Source organism: Delphinus delphis, chromosome 11 (genome assembly GCF_949987515.2).
Source record: "Delphinus delphis chromosome 11, mDelDel1.2, whole genome shotgun sequence".
NCBI classification, from domain to species: Eukaryota; Metazoa; Chordata; class Mammalia; order Artiodactyla; family Delphinidae; genus Delphinus; species Delphinus delphis.
Genome location: NC_082693.1, coordinates 22,136,338 through 22,160,615, shown reverse-complemented (window position 1 = coordinate 22,160,615; position 24,278 = coordinate 22,136,338). Strand labels below are relative to the sequence as shown.

General features: G+C 39.0%; 1 protein-coding gene across 3 annotated transcripts in view; it reads left to right on the top strand.

Annotated features, from left to right (window-relative positions):
• The window catches only part of ITPR2 (inositol 1,4,5-trisphosphate receptor type 2), a 527,727-nt gene that overhangs the window by 133,228 nt on the left and 370,221 nt on the right, over window positions 1-24,278 (top strand). For 2 of the 3 annotated variants that reach the window (XM_060024471.1, XM_060024470.1), the window contains 3 exons: window positions 10,287-10,438; window positions 15,506-15,605; window positions 16,140-16,300. In XM_060024471.1, coding sequence (XP_059880454.1) covers window positions 10,287-10,438; window positions 15,506-15,605; window positions 16,140-16,300 — 413 coding nt within the window. Of the gene's footprint in view, window positions 1-9,619; window positions 9,697-10,286; window positions 10,439-15,505; window positions 15,606-16,139; window positions 16,301-24,278 lie in introns of those variants that run through there. The other variant, XM_060024473.1, reaches the window with a different exon arrangement.

Genomic DNA, 24,278 nt, shown 5'->3' with positions numbered 1-24,278 from the left:
AATGCTATCAGTAGCCATGTTTAAAAAGCAAAGTGTGAATCATAGTTTCTTTGGTTCTTCCTATAAGCTTGTCGATGGTCTCAATGGTTTCCGGCCAGAGACCACCAGGAAAATACCCATAGAAGTGGCGTTTATAACTCACTGCACGCACACTATGGGGAACCGTGCTGCTTCTGAGTAAGAAGGTGTTAGAAAAAACGTCTTATAGGAATTGGGCTTGTGCGATTGATTTTGGGGAAGATTTAAAGAAGTGGGGCTTTGCTGTGGACGGGAATGCTGTTAGGAAGAGGAGGTATCTTAATACATTTTATCTGTGGGTAGGGCAGGCTACGTCTGTAATTGCTAAAGAAGCAGCAGTCGCTCATATTCGCTAGAGGACAGGAGCAGGATTGTCATTTTTTGTGGCTTGAACAACATTCACAGTCTGTCGGTGTTCAGATATGGTCAGGGAGTGGTGTTGTTTTGTCTTGATCCATTCCAGTCATGAAGTGACCTTGTCTGGTGTTGCTGTTTTGTGAAATTGTCCATATTCACCAGGAGAACACCATGGCCCAGCTTGAGTGTCAGGCCAGCTCCTAGCAACACCAAGGCCTGGCTCATCCACCAGGCCAGCTGTCGGATGTCGGGGACTGCTTTTCTCTTTGTCAAGGTTCATTTCTGTGATATTCTATGTGACTTCTTGAGCGTGCTGTCGAGACAGCGGAGCTCTACTGTAGCACCACCATGCACTTGTGTAGCCTTGGACAAGTCAGATAGCTTTCCTGAGACTCATTTTCTTCACCTGTCTGATAGGATGAGGATGTTTGCCCTACATCTCTCACCTGCATGCCATGGGGATAAAATGCCAGCAGACAAATGGGAAACTCTCTGAATAAAAGATGTTCGTAGGCTAAAAATGTAAGTTGTTTCTATTCAAAGGTCATCATATCAAAGCTTCAAATTGTGCAATTGAATTAAATCTCTGGCTCGTCTCCTTTTGGCTACATACCCTTTGGAGATGCTACCGATCATTCTGGGCAGAGCTGAGCGGGAGAATAGAGTGAATGAAGGGTTATGGAGCAGCGCAGAGCATATAAATAAGTAATAAATCCATGGTGAAGTTTACTCTTTGTGTTAATCAAGCTTTTGATTAGACTTGCTAAATATTTTTCCTTTGTATTCTGAAGTACAGTTTCTTTATCCTCCTCTAAAGGTGAGAAAGAGGACTCTTCTGTTTAAGCAGTGTTACTAGCAATACTTTAATTGCATACAACGTAGTTGGGTTTGCTTTTGCTGTAGCATTTTATGACTGGATCTCATCTGTCATCTCAGAGACACATCCAACTGGAGACATCTGATTTCCTTCTCTCTAAAACCCCTAGCTTGAAGGTAAATAAAACTGAGAATATGGAACAGTAAAGCTAACAACATGGCTTCTCATTTTAGACACCATTTACCATCTAGCAATGATGATGTTTCTGTCTAAAAAAGAAAACAGAGGAGCATTTAGAGTGTAGCCTGTGAAAAATGAAATCAGTTTCCCAAAACAATGCTATCTCACCTCAGATCTGGGTTCCAGTAACACTGAGTTCCCTGTGACCATGCTAATTATTTTCTTTCCTCATTTTCCCTATGTTGTCTATTTAATATCCAGTTAATATTTTTCCTGTAATTTAGAAACCTTTATCACATGTTGCCTTCCATTTTTGAAGTTTCAGAGGTTAATGGATAATACTGCTGAAATGAGGCGGAGTGTGTCAGAGCTCCCATTAAGACCCAAATAGCTGTATTTATTCTACAAAGAAGTCTATTATTTCCAATCTTACAAATGTACAGCATCCACAGGGACCCTGTAAATATTGGAACTGTGTCAAGCCCAGCTGGGAACCTGAAAGTCGTTAGTTTTTTCTCCGTGCAAACTGGCATCTTTTCAAATGGCTCTTTGAAGGAGACTTTTCTGGAATAACACCACCCATTTTAACATTACCTTATTTATGTGGAATGTGATCTGATTCTTCCAGGGAATGTCTTTTGTCTGTGCTGGGGATCCTCGGCCTCAGCAATACTGATATATTGATATTCGGGCCAGATCATTCTTGGTTGTGGTCGGGCTGTTCTCCGCATCGTAGGATGTGTAGCAGCAGCTCTGGACTCTACTCACTAGAGACCAGGAGTGGTCTCCCTGTTCTCCATCCCCCATCCCCTGCCCAAGTTGTGGCAACTAAAAGTGTTTCTGGAAATTGCCAGACGTCTCTGGGGAGCCAAACTCTCTCCCTTTGAGAACCATCCGTCTTTGTGCAAAAACATACATTAAACAGAAATGTTCTAGGAAGCATGAAACTTTGCTGAAATAGACTTGAAAATTCTATTCTGTAGAATTTTTCTTTTGGGGGGAGGGTACCAGATCCTGAAAGAAGACCCGCAAGTTTCTTTGTGTTTTACTCTGTATTCGTCAGCGGTAAGATGATAAGGAAAAGAAAGAAAAAAGGGTCATATTGGGAATTAGTTTGAGAGCACCCGATTGTCAAGGAACCGTGGCAAGAGAAGAAGGGTTTGCAGCTTTAAATGGCAGGGTTGTGTCTGTTCCATAAAGTCTGCAGTGAGAGCCCCAGAGGGTCTGGACCAAAACACAGATGCCTACACAAAGTTATGCTGCCGTGGCCACAGGTCTGAATCGGCCCTGAAAACGCAGACATTGTTTCTTACCGAATGTCTCTGGCTCTTCACTGCAGAACTGCTACGTGATGTCTCTGCTGAAAATGCGATGACTCACAAATGAGGCAACAGAGAAGGTATAACAGGAGGCTCCCTGCTGTGCGCCGCGGGCAGGGCCCCCAGGAGCTAGAGAAGCTGGCGAGCCATTAGCATCCTCTGGCTTCTCATACAGGATTTTCAATTTGTATAATCTGCGAGACTGTGTGCCTTTCCTTCCAAGTGAAAATGCTAGTTTTCTAAAAGCCCAGCAGACTAGGTTAACATTCTGCAGCCCTTCATTCCCTAAATTGAGAGTGTTTTGGAGACTGAGATGCTGTTAAATTTCACACCTGTTTAAGCTCTGTTGTACCTTAATGTCTTTTCATGATGCAAAGAGGGAGGGCAGTGTGCTTCTGTAATTCTCTGCAGAGAACTAGTGTTTTGGGGTCTTTTTTCTTACTTAAAAAGAGATGTGGGTTCATAAACAAAAGCCACAAGCACACAATTTTGAACAGAACTGCCTTCATATTGTAGAAATATAATATTAATTTTCTTGATATTGAAGCTTGATCCATTTATTTAAAAACTGTATGCTTATAACTCATTATTCATATTTTATTATTTAAAAAATTCCAAGGGGCTGGCTTGAAGTTTACTGTCAAACTGCTATGACAGCTTGTGAAGCAAATTAACAGAGTACAAGAGATTAATAGCAGAATGCTTAAGACTATAGCACTGTTTTAAAAAACTTCTAAATGTGTTAGAAGCTCTTATTCACACATAAACAATTGTTATGCTATTTATAAATGGAACTTATCTATTCATTAAAGCTTTTTTCCTCAAAGACCTAAGCAAATTATTTGGGGGTACATTCCACTTATCCTAGGTAATTAAAATTAAACCACAGGTCTTAAATAGTATGAGTAACTTAGGGTGACCTCTTTTAGCTAGCCCTAATAAGTGAGGTTTCTCTATGGAATAGATTTTTATTTTTCACTGTAAGAGTGTCAAAATAGAGAGGGCTTTTGACTATTCTTATCAGGATCCCACGGGGAGATATTACCAAGGGGGATGGGGTAGGAGGGCAATCTCTTGGGACCTGAATCTGCTCGCCTTTTATAAGTCTAGAAAATTCATTTTATTAGCCTTTCGAAAGGGGGAAAAGGACAGTGCATACAGGAGGATTGATTCCACTAATGAATTCACAAATGACTGACGTATAAACCACAGTGCCAACTGTCAGTTGCTAAGTAGATCTAAATCCTTGGGTCAGTTAGTGCATTTTCCCTGAAGGAAAATCTATATCAAAACCTAAATTATGATTAGAAGATTGGCGTGGAGAGCTCAGGAAATTAGATGACACACATGCCTTTCAGGGATATGGAATTCCTCCAGGAAAACTGGAATACTAATTTGTTTCATCTACCCTAGCCCGCGGAGAGAGAAACTGTCAAATTCTTGTTCATTGACTCTCCGTTTGTTTAGGTTACATGCTTATCTTCTGTTCATAAAGCCTTTCTTCAAATATGGTTCAACGTAATTGATTAGATTTTATTTTCCTTAGCTAAAATCATATTTTAATTGTGCCTTTCTAATACTCCATTTAAACCACTTGTGCTCAAATCCCTGTGCCTACATATTCACAAAAATCCTTTGAGTTTTTTTCTACAACTGACTGATCTCGTCCATTATTTCTGCATTCTTACATTCTGAGGCAATCTTCCCTCACATGTATTAATAACACTCATTATGTTGGTGGTTCTTTCTTTTGGCTGCAGTAGCATTGCCAAATCCAGAAAAGAGCTCTTTCATAATATTTCTTTGTGACTGTAACTCTCCTCGTCTGTTTCCCCCCAAGTTTTCATGTTAAGATGTAATAAACAGCAAACTTCCTTTTCTTTCTTTTAGAATTAGCACTTCCTCTTCTTAAATCTCTCCCTTCCTCTTTCTCTGCCTTCTTCCTCATCATAGTGATTATTATCTTCAATTTCAGACGTCACCACCATTTTTCCCATAGGGAAGGAGTTCATAGCTGCACGTGGTATTCTACTGGGCCCTATGTAAGAAGATTGTGTAGATCTTCTTAAGACCTTCTTGACTCAGTTGTTTGGGGTCAGGCAGAAGTGTGATTCCTGTGTCACCATTACATTTCAGAGCCTTCATGGAAAACTGCTCCTTTGCTATCCATATCTTAGTATAACACCTGGATTTTCATGTTGAGCTGCATGGCAGAGATCAACGCAACAGCACACTTTTTTTTCATTGTTTTAGTTAGTTTGTTCATTCGTTTGTTCCTTCCCTCCCTCCCCCTCTATCTCCCCGTCTCTCCCATCTTTCCTCCCTCCCCCCTCTCTTTTCTTTTCTTTCCTCCCTTCCTTCAGTAGCTTTATTGAGATATAGTTTACATACCATAAGAATTCTCATGTTTAGAATTACAGATCAGTGGTTTTTAGTATGTTCACAGAGTTGTAAAACCATAACCACTATCTAACTTTAGAACATTTTTACCACCCCCGAAAGAAAGCCTGTATCCACTAGCAGCCCCTGGCAACCTGGATCTACTGTCTCTATGAATTTGGCTTTTCTGGACATTTCATAGGTGGAATCATGCAATATATGGCCTTTCTCTCATGGCTTCTTTCACTTAGCATAATGTTTTTAAGGTGCGTGCAGGTTGTACCATGTATCTGTACTTATTCCTTTCATGGCCAAATAATATTCCATTTGGTGCATGTACCACATTTTGTTTATCCATCATTTGGATGATGGTTATTTCTGCTTTCTGGCTTTTATAAGTAAAGCTGCTATGAACATTCAGTGCAAGTTTCTGTGGGGTCATATACTTTCATTTCTTTCAGGTAGATGCCTAGAATTAGAATTGCTGGTTATATGTTTAACATTTTGAGGAACTGCCCAACTCTTCCTAAGTGGCTATACCATTTTGTGTTCCTCTAGCAATATATGAGTGTTACAATTTCTCCACATCTTAACGCTTGTTATTGTCTGTGTCTTTGACTATAACCATCCTAGTACATTTTCCTAATTAGTAATGATATTGAGCACCTTTGCATGTGCTTCTTGGCCATTTGTATGTCTTCTATGGAGAAATGTCATCACATCCTTTCCTCAATATTTATTTATTTATTTATTTTTGGCTGTGTTGGGTCTTTGTTGCTGTGCGTGGGCTTTCTCTAGTTGCGGGGAGTGGGCTACTCTTAGTTGTGGTGCACGGGCTTCTCATCGCGGTGGGTTCTCTTGTTGCGGAGCACGGGCTGTAGGTGCACGGGCTTCAGTAGTTGTGGCATGCAGTCTCTGTAGTTGTGGCACGCAGGCTGTGTAGTTGTGGTTCTTGGGCTCTAGAGCACAGGCTCAGTAGTGGTGGCGCATAGGATTAGTTGCTCCGTGGCATGTGGGATCTTCCCGGACCAGGGATCGAACCCGTGTCCCCTTCATTGGCAGGCAGATTCTTAACCACTGCACCACCAGCAAAGTCCCTTCTCAATTTTTAATTGGGTTATTTGTCTTTACAGCTAGCTATTCAGTTTTAAGTGTTCTTTATATATTCTGGATACAAGTCCCTTATCAGATATATAATTTACAAATATTTTCTCTCAGACTATTTTTTTTTAATAGACACTTTTTAAAGAGAGTTTTAGATGCACAGCAAAATCCAGTGGAAGGTACAGAGGGTTCCTACATACCCCTGCCAGCACACAAGTACAGCCTACTATCAACATTCCTCACCAGGGGGGTACATTTGTTACACTGGTAAACCTGCCTTGACACATCGTTATCACCCAAAGTTCATAGTTTACATTAGGGTTCTCTCTCAGTGTTGTACATTCTATCAGTTTGACAAAAGTATAATGATATGTCTCCACCATTATAGGATCATACAGAATAGTCACACTGCCTTTAAACTCCTCTGTTCTTTTCCTATTCATCCCTCCCTCCCCCAATCCCTGGCAGTATATTCACAGTATATTTTTATTGTGTCCATAATTTTGCTTTTTCCAAGTATCATATTTGGAATCACACAGTGTGTAGCTTTTTCACATTGGCTTCTTTCAAGATGCATTTAAGGTTTCTTTGTGTCTTCTCATAACTTGATGGCTCATTTATTTTTAGTGCTGAATAGCATTCCATTGTTTGGATGTCCCACAGTTTATTTACCTACTCACCTACTGAAAGATTGCTTGGTTGCTTCTAAGTTTTGGTAGTTATGAATAAAGCTGCGGTGCAAGTTTTTGTGTGGACATAGCTTTTCAGTTCACTTGGGTAAATGACAAGGAGCACGATTGCTGAATCACATGGTATGGAATGTGTTTTGTGTAAAACCACTGAACTGTCTTCCACAGTGGCTGTACCATTTTGCATTCCCGCCAGCAATGAACGAGAGTTCATGTTGCTCCACATCCTCGTCAGCATTTGGTGTTGTCAGTGTTCTGGATTTTGGCCATTCTACTAGGTGTATATGGTATCTCATTGTTTTGAGTGATATCTCATTAGAGAATTTGCTATTCCCTAATGACATTTGATGTTGAGCATCTTTTCATGTATATATTTACTGCCTGTATGTCATCTTTGGTGAGGTGTCTGTTCAGGTCTTTTGCCCATTTAAAAATTGGATTATTTGTTTTATTATTATTGAATTTTAAGAGTTCTTTGTATATTTTGGACACCAGTTCTTTATCAAATATGTCTTTTGGAACCGTTTTCTCCAAGTCTGTGGTTCATCTTCTCATTCTTTTGAGAGTGTCTTTCACAGAGCAGAAGAAACCCATTTTCATGAAAACCAGTTTATCAATGATTTCTTTCATGGAAATTGCCTTTGGTGTCATATTTTTCTTGTACACTGCTATTTTTCTTCTAGTGTTCACGCTCATTTCCCTTTCTTTCTCCCTCCCTCATTCCTACTTTCTCGTTCCAGCTATTTCTCTTTCTTTAGACTCTTTCTCCCAACCCACTGTGAGAGTTGAAATATAGGAAATAAACAAAACTGTAGAAAGGCTGTCTAAACTTCAGTAGGGAATAATTAAAGACTAATGTTTTCAAGACCCAAAGGAGTAAATTACAAGTTATAGTATTTCACTAGACTAGCTGCTGCCAGAGATTTATTTGGAAGAAGTCTTTTTAGCTCACAGATGATCTATAAAGATCCCTCCCAAGCTTGATATTCCATGAGCCTAAGCTGTTACGTTACCCAGGCAGCCTTCTTTCCTGACTTATTTGTCTGGCCAGACTACTCTTATTGGGTTATTTAAAGACATTTAGGTTTTCCTCTCTCAGGATGTGATGGTGTTTTGGCCCTTCAAAGACTGTTGTCTTTAGTTCACAGACTTCCATGCCCTCAATGCAGATCACTGTGAATCACTGTGAAATGGGTCTCCTGACCCATGAGAATTTTTTCAGAAGACCTAAAGAAGGTTCTTTTTTTTAAAAAAATATATTTATTTATTTTATTTATTTATTTTTGGCTGCATTGGGTCTTCGTTGCTGCACACGGGCTTTCTCCAGTTGTGGCGAGCGGGGGCTACTCTTCGTTGTGGTGGGCGGGCTTCTCATTGCGGTGGCTTCTCATGTTGTGGAGCACGGGCTCTGGGCGTGCGGGCTTCAGTAGTTGTGGCTCGTGGGCTCTAGAGCACAGGCTCAGTAGTTGTGGCGCACAGGCTTAGTTGCTCCGTGGCATGTGGGATCTTCCCGGACCAGGGCTCGAACCCGTGTCCCCTGCATTGGCAGGCGGATTCTTAACCACTGCGCCACCAGGGAAGGAGGTTCTTAACCATGAGTTCATGCCTACTCTTTGAGGAGTGACTAATTCAGTGCTTAAGGGCTGCAGACCAGGCCGCTGGCTTTGGTTAATTTGGACTGAGGCTTGACTAGTTGAATATGGGGTTGAGCATTCACTATAGCACCCACTGCTCCCCTTGCCTTCCTCTTCCCCCCTCCTTTTTCCCTTTTTATTCCCTCCTCTCCACCTCCTCTCCCTCCTTCCTCTCTCCCTCTTCTTCACTCCCCCTTTTTTCTACTCTGGTCCTTCCCCCTCTCCATCCTCTTTCCTTTGCTCCTTCCCTCATCCTTCATCTCCTGTAGGTAACTGCACTCATGTCTTTATTTAAAGGAAATAATCTCATCCTCCTCTCTCTTAAATTTTTGTGGTAAGATTAGTGAGAACAGTCAAGGGAACGGTTTTGCTATTGTGAGAACTTTTGTATCAATTCAGAAGTGGGGTTTGCTTACTGCTTTTGCGTTTCCTTCTCTCCTATTTCCCTATACTCACTTCTAGTGTATAGTACGTTAAGAATACCTTTTTCTGATGAATGAACACAGTTCACATTTGCTGGTAAGAAACAACTGTTATGGGGGTTAAACCACCTGGGGAGAGTTTTCCAGACCCCTGTCTTCATATAAGTCTGAACTTAGATCTCTGCAGAAAACATATAAATCAGAGATGACAAGAGCTACCAGATACTCCTAGCCTACGTGAGATTTAGCAGATAGCAATCCTGTTCCTTCTTAAGAACACTGGCAGTTCCTCTGCCCATTCACAGTTAACTGGTGCTACCCGTTTGTGCACCATTTACAGAAGACACCAGCATGAAACTGCAAGGGTTTACTGATCCAAGGAAAATGACTTTCACAGTCTTGGGATGGAGCTTCAAGTGAATGTTTTGGAATGAGCGGATGTAGGATTTCATTGTCATGGCAGCCTTTAAAGAAATGCTTGTCTTTGGATACAGATGGCTTTCATTTGCCTTTGAGCATCCCTTCCCACCTATTTTCTTTCAACTACCTGTGATGGTACAATGACAGTTTTTCTCTCTCATTTTCAAATTTCATTTGATTTAATAATTATATATAAGTAATTATATTTATGTACTTTACTACCAAGCTTATATTACATTTGCTGTATCATGTTTTGGTTTTCTTATACATCAGATTCTTCCATGGGACGCTGGAACTTGGGGAAGTTCGAGTGAAAATACATAATCATCAGTCTTGTGTTGTTTTTTGCTTCAAATGGTAGGAGTGTGCTAGAAATATTGACTGAGTTTCACATCATCTGAAGGCTTCTATTCCATTTGATTTCACTTTATATGCCATTATACTATGTTCTGGGATCTAATGGAATGAGCTGATGAACTGAATGGGAATGTTGCTGTTGATTCCCCCTCCCTCCAAGTTAATATCCCAATGATTTTTGGGAGTTAGGCAGGAACTCTGAAACACTTCCATGCTTACTCTTTAATTTATGAACTCGAGATGATTCAACACACTACTTCTTCTCTGTGTTTGTTTTAAATGTGGAATGGTCAAAATTACTACTGTGATAATAGGTTTAATACCAGGGAAGGGATCAAAACTATTGTGACTGGTAGTGCCTTGATAATTTGCCCAGGTCAAATCACCCCTCTGGAATGTGGGACTTATCACTGTTAATAATAATTACCTGAAAGGCTCTCAGACCCGATCTGCTCTTTCTGGATGATGTGAACTGGACATCACTATAATCCAATGAAGAAATAAATGCAAATTTAAAACTTATCTTCCAATTAATTGGAGAGTTTAGTAAGAAACATATAAAAGTAAAAAGTCTTGTACTTCCTCAACAGAGAGATGGAGATCTTCCAACTGCAAAGAAGAAACGCCAGGCAGAGGAGAAGATCATGTACACTTTGGTCTCAGTCCCACATGGAAATGACATTGCATCCCTTTTTGAACTGGATGCCACAACTCTTCAGAGAGCGGACTGCCTGGTCCCAAGGTAAAAAAAAATATGGTTAAACAATAGTGTTTCTCTGAATAATTTTACTGGCAGGTAAGGAATAAAAATCATAATCTTAGTATAATTTTTGTGATATAAAGAGAGCAAGCATAAGTGAAGAACAAGAGTTAAAAAAATCATTCCTCTTTTGTGAGTAGATTAACATAGTTTGTTTTATTCTTAAAAATAATTCAAATGTGCAGGAGAAAAGAAATTCTGAAAAATTCATAAGAATCATTTATTCTTATTACTTATATGGCCTGTGGTTACTAAAATAAAAAATGATCTAGAAGCATTTCCATTAATAGTCATGGCATTTATTTTTATTATGTCAAATTAAAAATTTCATTCACTCATCATCCACTTGTTCATTTATTTAGTCATTCAGTCAACAAATCTTTTTAAAAAGAATTATTTTATTTATTTGGCTGTGTTGGTTCTTAGCTGCAGCACTCCGGATCTTTGCTGTGGCATATGGAATCTTTTGTTGTGGTGCATGGGCTCCTTGTTGTGGTGCACGGGCTCCTTGTTGTGGTGCACAGGGCTCCTTGTTGCGGCCCACGGGCTTCTCTCTAGTTGTGGTGCGGGCTCCAGAGTGCGCGGGCTGCTCCTTGTGGCATGCGGGCTTCTCTCTAGTTGTGGCAGGGGCTGCAGAGCGTGGGCTCAGTAGTTGTGGCATGTGGGCTTAGTTGCCTCACCGCATGTGGGATCTTAGTTCCCCGACCAGGGATCAAACCCGCGTCCCCTGCATTGGAAGGTGGATTCTTAAGCACTGGACCACCGGGGAAGTCCTTCCGTCAACAAACCTTTATTGAGCATCAATTCCATTCCAGGCATTGCCCTTGGCATTGGGAAGAAAACCATGAGCAAACTGGTTATGAACTTAAATTCAGATGGGAGTGGGAGGCAATAAACAAATAAACATAAAATATAAGGTGAGGTAATAAGAACGCTTTGAAGAAAAATTGAAGAGTATGGGGAGTTCTATTATGAGACCTCTTGATTTAGGACATCCGAGAAAAGATCTGAATGATTTGAAGGGTCAGATCCTCTCCATATGGGAGAAGTGTTTCAAGCAGCAGGAACACAAAGTGGAAGAATCTTGAGGTTTACTAGGTGTGCTGAAGGACCAGCTAAGAGACCAGTTGGCCCCCAGTGAGGCAGGGGAAAGGAGATTGTTAATGAGGGAGTCAGAACTTAAGGTAAGAGAGTATTTTACGTTCTTTCACTTCAATTTGATTATTTTAATTAAGATTTTTTTGTTTTGCCTAGAGCTGTCTACTTTCCAGCAATAGCACTCTGATGTGATCTCTAGATGCATAGAGGGGTTTTGCCCATATATTCAGGTCTAGTGAAATGGTTCTAAATTGTCCTTGGTACAGCATGATTGTCTCAGCCTTGGGCAGATGGCAGTGGTTAGGCCGCAGGTACCTGCTCAAAATGCAGACATTATTGTGTAGGTTACTTTCAGGGCAGGTAAAAAGTTGCTGTACTAACACTGCCAAGAAACACTGCTCCTTGGACTTCCTTGGCTGTTTCCTGGCTGTTCTCATTCATGAGAAATGTAGCTCAGTCTACGGCCATACCACCCCGAATGTGCCCAGTCTTGTCTGATCTTGGAAGCTAAGCAGAGTCGGACCTGGTTTTTACTTGGATGGGAGAAATGTAGCCTGAATCTTGGCCTTATATGAGCCATCTCTCACTCTCTTGTACCAATAGAAGCCTGTAAAGAAATACCCTCTGAAGGTTTGGCCTGATGCAGGTCTTTGACCTTCTCTTCTGAGTATTGCATCTTAATAAATCCTTACTCTGACTATGCATTTTCGATTTTAACTCAGCAAGAATAGAGTCCTTCTTGAACTCTAACCAAGAAAGTTTGCTTAGGGAAATGATAGAAAGATCTTACTCTAATGTGACTAGACCCAAGACAAGCCCCTGAGCCTCACTTTATATGGAAGGTTTCATCTATTCCTGTTTGAGAACTGCTGAAGCCCTTCTCAGTATCGAACAGAATTTTGTATTAACATAGATTCATTTGTCATTAATTGTTTTAAAGCGAACACTAATGAACACTTAGTAATGACTACTATTATAACTCTGGAGCGCTGGCTGTGTGCTAAGCACTGTGTCAGCTTCTTTATAAATGTCTTATTTAATGCTGGCAGCAACTCTTACAGATCAGGAACTAAGGGCTTAGAGCAGTGCTTTTCAATTTGGCTCTAAACTGGAATCACCTGGGCAGCATTGCGCCCTCTCCATGCTCTGGCCACACCAAGACCAGTGAAATCAGAGTCTTGGGGGCAGGATGCAGGCTTTACTTTTAAGAATCAGTACCCAGGTGATTCCAATGTGGGGTCAAATACTTCTCAAACTTTACACTCTGTAATCAGTGCTTCTCACACTTTAATGTGTACTGAACTGCCTGCGGATCTGATGGCAGCTCAGATTCTGATCTGCTTGGTCTAGGGTGGGGTCTGAGGTCTGCATTGCTAACAGACCCTCAGATAATGCTGATGCTCCTGGTTTGTGGACTAGACTTTTAAGTATCAAGGGCTTGGAGCAGTGGTTCCCAGTCTTTGGTGCGCGTTGGAATATCTGGGGATCTTTAAAAAGTACTGATGCCTCCTCTTACTCCCAGACATCCTGATTTAAATGGTGTGCGGTGCAGCTTGGGCAATAATAGGGTTGTAAAAGCTTTCCAGGTGATTCTAACATGTAGCCAAGTTGGGGAACCACTGGCTCAGTGTGATTAGGTTGATTGATCCTTGTCAAGCTCATGAAGTGGAATTTGATCCTGGATTCTGTGAACTCAAAATCTGTACTCTTAACCACTGTGCTACTGTGCCTTCATATTTTAGACATTCCGATTATATCAAGATTTCAACAATGGATTTATGTGGCGTGGGTCCTAAAGAGTTACTCATTTCCAAAATTCTTAGAAATTGCAGGTTATTATGCTCAAATGTAGTCTCTTTAGAACCCAGCCATCTAGGTTGACTCCATAAGCAGCTATAGAAGGTCCAGGAGTAAGAATAGGGGGAACGACACAGAGCTGAATAAGCTATGGCCTCACTTTCCAGATGCTTAAAATATCAATACAATGAGGAAGATAACTGAGTCCAAGTGACATCTCCTGTATAATTCCATGCAGAAGATAAGTGGTAATACAGAGGTATTTCAGGATTGGACCTTTGCTGATTATTTGGACAAGGATTGGACCTTTGCTGTTTTAGATTTTTGAAACAATCTCTATTTCTTTTTTTGCACTTAATTTATTTGAAACTTTGTTCACGTCTTGCTAAAGCATTCTAATATTTCGTTCCAAGTGTGATAGCGGTATAGCAGGCACCTCTGTGCAGGGCAACAGAACATTTATTACAAACATACCGTGTATCACAGTGCTTTCCCCTGGAAGAGCAGACTCTATACTTTCTGGCGGCATTTTTTTTAGTCCTGTGGGTATTATTTCCTCTAGAATATGTTCTTTTATTTTACCTGATAGTCCACAAGGTGGATCTTTGCGGGGGTCTCTTTTAGAAACACCACGAGAGGGACCAGGTGTGGGACTACCACTGCATTCACCAAAATGGTCAGTTACCCATTCTCTAGCTACTGCTAACAAAAATTGCTTGTAAGACATTTTATTCAGTGCATTAACTCAGTCTCTATTTTATCTACTTTTATGAATGAAAAGAATCATGATGTTTGAGAATGAATCTCTTTCCCTGAAGTCCTTGGCGTTTTATTTGATTTTCTCTTATTGGCCTTAATGCTTTCTGCCTCATGTTATATGATTTATTTATCTTATCTTTCCTACTGAACTTTCAGCAACTTGAAGGCAGAGAACTTACCTCAGTGGTTTTCTTTTAATAGATACTTTATCCATTTTGTTAAAGAAATAATGATAATAGATTCACCAAAAATGATAATATTTGAGCTGGGTGAAGCTCTAGCTGTCCTTTCTTATGCACTCTCTCTCAGTTCACATATAGTTGATTCTTATTATTTCTGGAACATGAATTAGCAAATACTGACCCATTGCTTCTGAGGGAAATGCAGAGTTAGGTTCCTGCAAGCCTCTGGGCACAATATTTTTGTCAATCAATCAATACTCAACCTTATTTGATATGTGTTTTTGTTTAAAGACACCTTATTTAATATATATTGTTTCATTAGCGTTGAATTCACGGCCATCATCACTATAACTCATGCCTGAATGAAGCATCTCTTATATGAGTTATTTTCTCCGTAATGCACATCACAGTCTTGCTGTATAGGAACACAAGACAGCACTTCAGCACTGTGCTTAGGACTGTTTTAAACAATGAATTCACTAACAACAGATAGTGAAAAACATGGCGCCAAACAGACCACAGAAAGACACTTGTTGACAGTATGAGAGCAGAAACGAGAAGGAAGAGCATCGTGTTGTTCAGCCTCACTGGGAATGTGAGTGGCAGGGAATCAGATTTTTTGCCACTCTGTGTATGTCTGAGAATGACTTCCAGAGTGACCCAAGTATTGATTTTGGGGTTACGGATACATTTTTGTGAGTAGGCAAATTCACAGGCATGGAATCTGCGATTAATGAGGATCGACTGCACTATGTACTTTTACGTGCAGATGATTAAACCACAAAAGGGACTACAATCAGACAGCAGTTTTAACTCAGATGGTTACACAGTCAGTGCTTCTTACTCTAGTATGCATCAGAATTGCCTGGAAAGGCTGGTAAAATCCTGTTGGATCTCACCCTCAGAGCTTCTGATTCAGTGGACTGGGATGAAGCCTCAGAATTTGCATTTCTAACTAGTTCTTAGGTGATGCTGATGTTGCTGGTCCAGGGACCAGATTCTGAGAACCACTGGTTTATGTAATAATACTGCATGCTTTGAAATAGCCTGTAGTTCAGATATTCCCTTTAAACCAGACTGATCTACACTTGAGTCAGTTACTAAGTCTAAAAATATATTTATATTCATATCATGTATGAAACTGGTAAATATGTTGATATGTAAGTGTGCTAATTTTTTATAATCTGTGTTTTTAATACTATTTTTCTTTTAGGAATTCATACGTTCGGTTAAGACATTTATGTACAAACACGTGGGTAACCAGTACTAGCATCCCCATAGACACAGATGAAGAGAGACCTGTTATGTTGAAGGTAAATGCTGCCGAGAGTGGTTTACTTTTCAGCCAGATGTTGTGTGAATAGGATTAGGGGGTGACTGACATGTTCTTACAATTGAGCTTCACCAGTATTAGAGATTATTGCAATTAATTTCATCAGGCACTCGTGCCTACCGGTTGCTTTAAGTAGCTGCACTTAGAGGCTAGACTGCAGCCGGGCTGTGATTCGGGAAGATGTAGCAGAGATACCAAAAGAGTGGGAGTAGCATATAGAAAGGGAAGAAGATTCTAGGAGGGCATTTCCTCTCCTCTGTTGAAACTGAAGCAAAGAACATGTGTGAAAGGGATACATTTCTAGGCGGGCTTTGAAAACAAGGCAGGAAATGGGCACGGGAAATCTGTGTCCCTACGGCCTTTCATAGTGGACGATGCGTGTAGCAATTATTGTGTTTGGATTCTCTACTCCTGTTTTGTATCTCTTAAACAGTACTAAGATGTGTTAGTAGTTGAAGAATATTGCATAGTTATTTAGTAAAACAACTAATCTCAGTGGAAAAACACATTGCAGATCGGAACTTGCCAAACAAAAGAAGATAAAGAAGCTTTTGCCATTGTGTCTGTCCCGCTGTCTGAGGTCCGAGACTTAGACTTCGCCAATGACGCAAATAAAGTGCTGGCGACCACAGTTAAAAAGCTGGAAAATGGCACAATAACTCAGAATGAAAGGAGGTTAGTGACTTTTAAAATGACTTTTAAATCATAGAGTCAGTTGTCAACTCTTGCAGTAGACCTCAGGTGAATGAATGACTCTAAGGGAATATGTAGAATGGTTTCCATAGCAGCACACCTGCTTCTGAATGAGCAGATCCCGGTGAGTGAATGAAAATGGTGACATTAAAATCTGGTGGAATATTTACTTTTTCCATTTTAGCTTGGCTTGAACACAGTTGTTTTTAGTTACTTTCTGGTCTTTCCTTTTAAATGTTTCGTAAGAGATGCCTTTTGCTGCACTTGATTTGATATTTGAGTTGGGAGTTCTAAAGGTCCTAAAAGAGGTTTTATGTTTTTTTCTTCTTACTTATTCAAGATACATTTCTCTGCTCAAGTACCACAAAACAAGCATGTTATATAATACCAGCAAACAATCTGCAAAGTGTACCTCTCTGCGCTTGTAACTGCCTCAGAGAAAATGGATCTTTGATTCTTCAACTCTGGTTTTGGAAATGAGTGAGACAGAGAATGATACGGATAGCTATCAGTCATTTTATCCCTAATTTATGTTGGTACCATGTTAGGCACCGTAAATATATTTCTCTAGTCCTTCAAACAGCCCTGAGATGGACATTACTCCCATCTTACATAAAGGAAAATTGAAAGGTTAAGCAAATTAGGTAAGGTCACACAGTAAGTGGGGGATTTAATCACGTGTGGTTTTAAAGTCCATAGGTTTCCAACACACCAGAGCACAAGCATTGTCTGTATTTCTCCACTTCATGGTCTGCTATATACCTTTCAATTTGAACAAGAAAACGCTATTTACCAATTTCCCAGGCATTCATACGTTGGAACTCTCATACACAGCTGGTGAGATGATAACTGGTATAAGCACTTTGGGACATAGTTTGACAGTAATGAGCAAAGTTAAAGAAGCAGTCTCTCCTCATGTAAGTGGAATCATGTAGTGTTTGTCCTTCTGTGACAGGCTCATTTCACTAAGCATAATGTCCTCCAGTTTTATCCACATTGTCACATGTGACGGGATTTCCTTATTTTTTAAAGTTGAATAATATTCTTAGGACAGTTTTCTTGTGCAAACTGTCAAGATGCTGAATGAAATAGGTGGGTACAGATGGAGAGGGAGGGCGCAGACTGCTGACATTAAAGTACTGACCTCCACATTCTGGTTCTCCTAATATCACAGCTGTGAGGAGTCAGAACCCAGAGAACGGCCGACTGCATGTTTGGTTCATTTTCTTAACTGCGAATGTAATCTTCGGATGATAATAAAATAGATTATAGAAAAACTGAAAAAAAAGTTGAATAATATTCTATCATAGGTGTATATTGCATTTTCTTTATGCATTCATCCATTGATGGACATTTAGTTTCCATATTTGGCTGTTGTTAATAATGTTGTAAAATAATTCATAGAAACAGAGACTGGTCTGGTGGTTGCCAGGGGCTGGGGGGAGGGAGAAATGAGGAGTTTCTGTTTAACGGGTATGAAGTTTCATTTATATGAGATGAAGATCGGCTGTACAACATTGTGCCTGTAGTTAACAATACTGTATTATGCACATAAAAATTTAAAACGGTAGATCTCATGTGTTCCTAACACACATGCACGCGTGCGCGCGCGCACACACACACACACAATCACACACACACACACACACACACACACACAGAAGCAAGTAGTCCGTGACTTACCAATTCTGCTCCTAGGCTGAACATTCTTGAACATCTGTCCAAAAGAAGTTTCTATATGTGTGCACCAGGACACATTTAAGAACGTTCAGCCTTAGTCTAAATAACCCCAAACTGAAAACCGTTAAATGTCCATCACCAGTGGAACAGGTGAATACGGTTTTGGTATCGTCACATGGTGGTATACGTATATAACAATGAAAATACATGACCTACATCTATGTACAGCTACATGGATAAATCTAATAAACTTTAGATTGAGTGAGAACAAGACACAAATGTATTCACTGTAAGATTATTTGTAAAGTCCAAAATCAAGCAAAATTGAACTCTTTGGGGTTTAAGAAATTGGCAGAACTATAAAGAAACGCAAGGAAAGAATTGTCACAGAAATCAGGATGGTGTTCTCGGGGGGAGGGATTTGAGGAGACTTTTTCAATGTTCCACTTCCTACTCTGCGTGGTGGCTTGATAAGGTTTACGTGGTAAGCATTCCATAATGAAACACATATGTTTTATGAACTTTTAGATCCTGTCTTACAATACAAAGGAACAGAAAAATCCAAGTTGCTTCCTTCCAGCCGTATCAATAGAAAAAGTCATAAATATGCAAACCAATGGAATAGTTATTTCTCAGCTTCCTCTGTTCTTACCTCTGTTTCCCCCCTAACACACCTGCATTTGAAAACCACTCTTGTGTATGCAATCGACCTCCAACCCCGTCGGGTGAAATGAATAAAGACCACAAGCTGAAGCAACTGCTCCCCTGTTCTGGACGACAGATAATTAAATATCAGAACTAAATTGTGACAGGCAATGGATTCCCATGTGTAGATACCACTTTTTTTATGTCTGTTATTTAGCTATTAACTCTGCTTTTGATGAATCTGTTTCTTTGTCTCTGTCATTGTCACATACGCGCAGAAATTTCCTCAACCTCGCTAAAAAGTCTCCCTTGCTAAGTATTGAGGTGTTCCTTGAAGAAAAGGACAAATAAAGATTGATTATGAGCACTCCGCCATTGCCGACTGTAACTCTTCTTCAGTTACTGCCGGAGAGAATCTTAACCTCTCGAGATGATTCTCAGGAAGGTGGTGGACCAGGACTGACCAGGGATCGTGCATTTTTATTCCCCCGCTATTTTAGAGTGAAAAACATCGTAGCAAAAAGGAGGTCTTACCTGAGAAATAGGAAGTTGCAATGATTGATCTTCATTTAGTAATTTGCAAAAAGCCACCTGCCATCAGAACTCATTCAAAGCTGCCTGTCAGTACAGGGGAGCTTATAGGCTTAGTTGAATGTGTTTATATTATTTTCTCAGTTTTAGAATTTGATATAAAATTCTTTCTGAAAATTCCACACAACTCTGACTCCCTCCCCTCCCCAGAGAATGAAGTTATTATTAGAGATTCTTTTACTCAAAACCATGAAGAATGTTACAAGGTCAAAGGGAACATGTTAGAATATAGGAGATCTGTCTGAAAATGCCTGTATTGTTCCAATCCTTCTTCCCCTACCTCCCCTCCCCTTTCATTCACCCCAGGAGTGGGCTCCAGAGGCACAGCTCCTGTGTTCTGCTCCAAGATCCTCAACCTCAGATATTTTTTTCGTGGAATTTTCCTCTGCATAGCTGCACCAACAAAATAGACAGTATTGGGAACACATTGGGGTGGGAGAGGAGAGAGGATGGAGGGGGGTAAATCCGTTCAGAGCTGGAGGAGGTGAGTCCTGCACCACGTTTTACCTCTGAGGGTACAGAAAAAGAGGTGGGGTTCCTCTGCTGCCTTTACAGTTCAGTGTCCATTTGTTTTCAGTGTTACTGAACTCCTGGTCCATGCCAGGCACTGGGCGCTGCAGCGTGTGTACACACAGTGCCAATGCAGTGGTGAACAGCCCAGACCCCAGCCAAGTCTTTCTGCAATTTGGGGGCTTGAGCACTGGTTCGAATTCCTTGTGATAGGATTTCAGGATCTAGAGCAGGGGTCATCCAACATGTGATCACCAGATCAGATGTCCTGATTCAAAGTTAATATTTTCCTATAGCAGTATCATCTCCCCTTGAATTTTTATTTGCCTGATACTACTATCTTGACAACAGCTAACTTTTGTTTAGTGTTTGACTAGATGTCTTATTTTCAATATCCATTTGTTTCAGATTTCCCGGTCATTTTGTTTTGTTAATGTCTCTTGTGAGCGGCTGAGAGCTGGATTTTTAAAATCTAATCTGATAGTCTATTTGAATTTGCTAAAGTTTAATTACTTTGCATTTGATAAATAATGTGTTTGGACTTAATCCCTATGGGTATCTTATTTTGTTATTTTCTTTCTTTAGTGTAGCTTTTTTTTCCTTTTCCTCCACTTCTTTCTTGCTTTCTGTTAGATTGATGAAGTTTTTATTTTCTCCCTATTTTTCCTTTTCTTCTACTGGTTTAAAAGCTATAGATCATATTTCTATTCTTTCGCAAGTGCCCTTATGTTCTTGTCATACATTTCAACTATATATTCTTTCTTACAAAACTTGAAGATATTAAATATTTCTTTCTCTCATGGGAGAAAAATGCCTCAGAGTGCTTTAATTATACACTGACATTCTACCTCCCATCATTTTTTGGAATAGTTGTCTAAAACCATAGTTCTGTGTTTATTCTTTAAATTACTTGTGTCACGTAAATTATGATGTATCACTTTTTATTACTGAAAATCCAGTTCCTAAAAATTTCTTTTAGTTATTAATTATATTTCTTAATGTACTTTACCTGTTGTTCTGTTTGCTTTTATTTCTTGCATCTCACTCCTGTCTGGGTTCACTTTTCTTCTTGCTGAAATTTGTTCTTTAGTCTATTCAATGAGGTTATAAATCTTATTAATCTTCATGTATGTGAGAATGTCTTTATTTTTCCTCCTATCTTAAGTGATACTTTATGTATGGAATGCTAGCTTGACAATTCTTTTTTTTAGTATTTTAAAGTTGTAATTTAATTATTTTCTATTATCTCTTGTTGCCATTAAGAATTGTTATTCTTTATTGGCATTTTTCTTTACTTTCTGATAATTTTCTGTTTTTTTTTTCTTTGTCTTTGGTGTCCTAAAATTTCACTACAGTGTGTTTACAAGTAACTTTTATTTTTGTTTTTCCCACTTGACATTTAGGGTATGCTTTTGATCAGAATACTTAAGTCTTCCTTCAATTCTGGAAAATTTTCAGCCATTTTCTTTCAGATATTACTTCTTTGTCTTTTCCTCTTATCTCTCTTCTGGAACTCCTATTAGGTGTATGTTGGATCCACTTAATTCATCTTCTTTATCTTTTAAATTTCCTTTTATAATTTGCCTTTTAGAATCTGTTGCTCTCTGGATTGAATTTTTCAATACTGTCTATATTGTAAGTCACTACTTTTTCTTAGAATGTGTGTATAATAGTTTACTTTCATGAATTATATTTTTATTTAAATGATTATAATTTTATTTCTCAGATTTCTATTGATTCTTTTGCATAGCCACCTTTTCTTCATTTGTATCTGCCCTCTTTTATATATGTTGTCTTTTTTGGTATATAGTTATTTTCTTTATCTCTTTGAGGGTTGGAAACACTTATTTAAAAGCTATTTTGAAATTGTTCTGTTACTTGAATTTTGTTGGTAACGAATTGGCCTCCTGATTTTTTAGTATGATGGTTGGCTTTCTTAATGTCAGTTTTTCTCATGTGCTTTGGAATTTAAATATGCAGGCTCTTCTTGGATGGGCGATTTTTGCTTATCCTCTCTCTACATTCACTCATCTTTTTTATTAGTTTTATGGTTGCCTCTACCTGGCTTGCCTCAACAAGTCTGGAGCCAGATCTGATATTGAGGGCTGAGAGTTCATGTCTTATGGTAATTTAAGGCTTTAGCCATTGAGATCACAGGTGGGTATGTCCAGTCCTGTCTGTGCTTCCTCTCTTTCCTCCTACTACTCACTGTACAGCTAGGGCCCAAACAGGGATCACCACATTTTTAAGGTTCCTTTAAGAGATGGAGAAGCCCTGCTTTAGTCTCTGCTTTCTTGTCTTTAGTTTAACTCCTTATCACATGCTTTCAGTACCCATTTTCTTGCCAGTACTGAATATTATACTTGCTCATCGCTGTCTTTCTTATTTTATTCCTGATCCACAAAGCTTTTTATTATGGTTTTAGGTATGTCTTTTAAAAAAATATATTTCATCTCTCATTGCTGCCTATGATAAAAAAGTCACAAAAAATTTTTTTAGTAAAAGCAGATTAATAAGATTGAATGAGTTAGTAGGACCTAACCATCTCCCAGTATAGAATTGTAATTTTATCTAAACTGAAAAAACTCACTTTTGTCTGCCACAGGTGGGATGCTTGAGGTGAAAAGACAAAAGAATAAGGTTTCAACAGTTTCGGAGGTCAAAAGAGAAGACTAGTTTTCTTGGCTATCATTGCCTCAACATCAAGGGAGGTGGGCTCTGCAAATAAGTTAATGTACAGTGATCCTCAGTCAAGACTTAATTTTCTTCATCATCACTCCATTAACTATATCAATTTTTAGGCCATTTGGAGGAGTTTGAAGCAGAGTCATTTGTAGTTGCTCCCAAAGTTGCCCTTTCTTAGATGTCTAAACGTCTGAATACAATATCCTCAAAACAGCAAGAGAAAAAGAACACTAGTACTTTTAAAAAGAAAATGCAGATATATTTATGCTCGGACTGGACTTGTAGATTGAGCCACTAAGGTTCAACTTAATTTCAGTTTGTTCAAGAAATCTGAGCTCAAAATAAATGTTTTATTATTTCTTTTAAGAATAACAGAATGATATAGAAGACATTGAGTCACAATTTCAAAAGAAATTCACACCACATTTTGATGCGTAGGAATCATGTTTTACATTTCTGTGGTTGCCCACAGAAGTTGTGTGAGTGAATCCTATTCGTTAGACATGTTGTCAAAAAGAAATAGATTGGGTTAAGATTTTAAATAGGCACACAAGAAAACATAATATCTCTGGAATTTGGGGGTGGAGTTTATGATCCTTGGAAGTGTGCTGAAATTTGGATGTGGTGGCTAAATTCTGGATTATGGATGTGTCCACTTAACTCCATTCCATTGCAGGAGGTAAATCTGGAGATAAGATCGAGATGCTTCCTAACTGAATACATTACACACTTTGCTAGAGTCGCTGAATCTCTTAAATTGTAGTTTTCTTATTGATGTTATCATGATTGATCATGATGATAATGGTGAATAATTATGCTAACGTATGTGGATAAAGCTTATTTATTTATTGAAGTATAGTAGATTTACAATGTTGTGTTAGTTTCTAGTGTACAGCAAAGTGATTCAGTTATACATAAATATACATATTCTTCTTCACATTCTTTTCCATTCCAGTTTATTACAGGATACTGAATATCGTTCCCTGCGCTACGCAATAAGACCTTGTTGTTTATCTATTTTATATATAGTAGTTTGTGTCTGCTAATCCCAAACTCCTAATTTATCCATCCTCCACCCCCTTTCGCATTTGGTAACCGTAAGTCTGTTTTCTATGTCTCTGAGTCTGTTTCAATAAATAAGTTGTAAATAAGTTCATTTGTGTCATATTTTAGATTCCACATGTAAGTGATATCATATGGTATTTGTCTTTCTCTGTCTGACTTACTTCACTTAATATGATAATCTCCAGGTCCATCCATGTGGCTGCAAATGGCATTATTTCATTCTTTTTTATGGCTGAGAAATATTCTATTGTGTATATATATACCACATCTTCTTGGATAAAACATATTTAAATATTTGTTGGATAGCTTTTGTTGTATCCAAAAATTCACATACGGTGCAGCTCCCTGGTGGTCTACTACCTGGGATCATAAAAAAATTCATATAGAAAATGAAAAATCACAGGAAGGAGGAAGAAGAAGGCTAAGGGGGGAACCACTGAAGTTCAAGTAATTGTTAAAATAATAACTGAAATGTAGAATTTAAAGGTGAACATTAGTGTATGATTTTAGAATATTATGATTTTTATAGATCAGGTAATACTTTCAGAACAATTTAGAGCATCTGATTGCTTACTCTTGTCTTTCTATGAAGTTCAGTTAAGTTTTTCCTCTTTTGTACAGGGAGAAATTGAAATGTAGTGAACATTAAGAGATGTAGACTGATAAAAATAGAACTACCATACGACCCAGCAATCCCACTACTGGGCATATACCCTGAAAAAACCATAATTCAAAAAGAGTCATGTACCGCAATGTTCATTGCAGCTCAATTAACAATAACCAG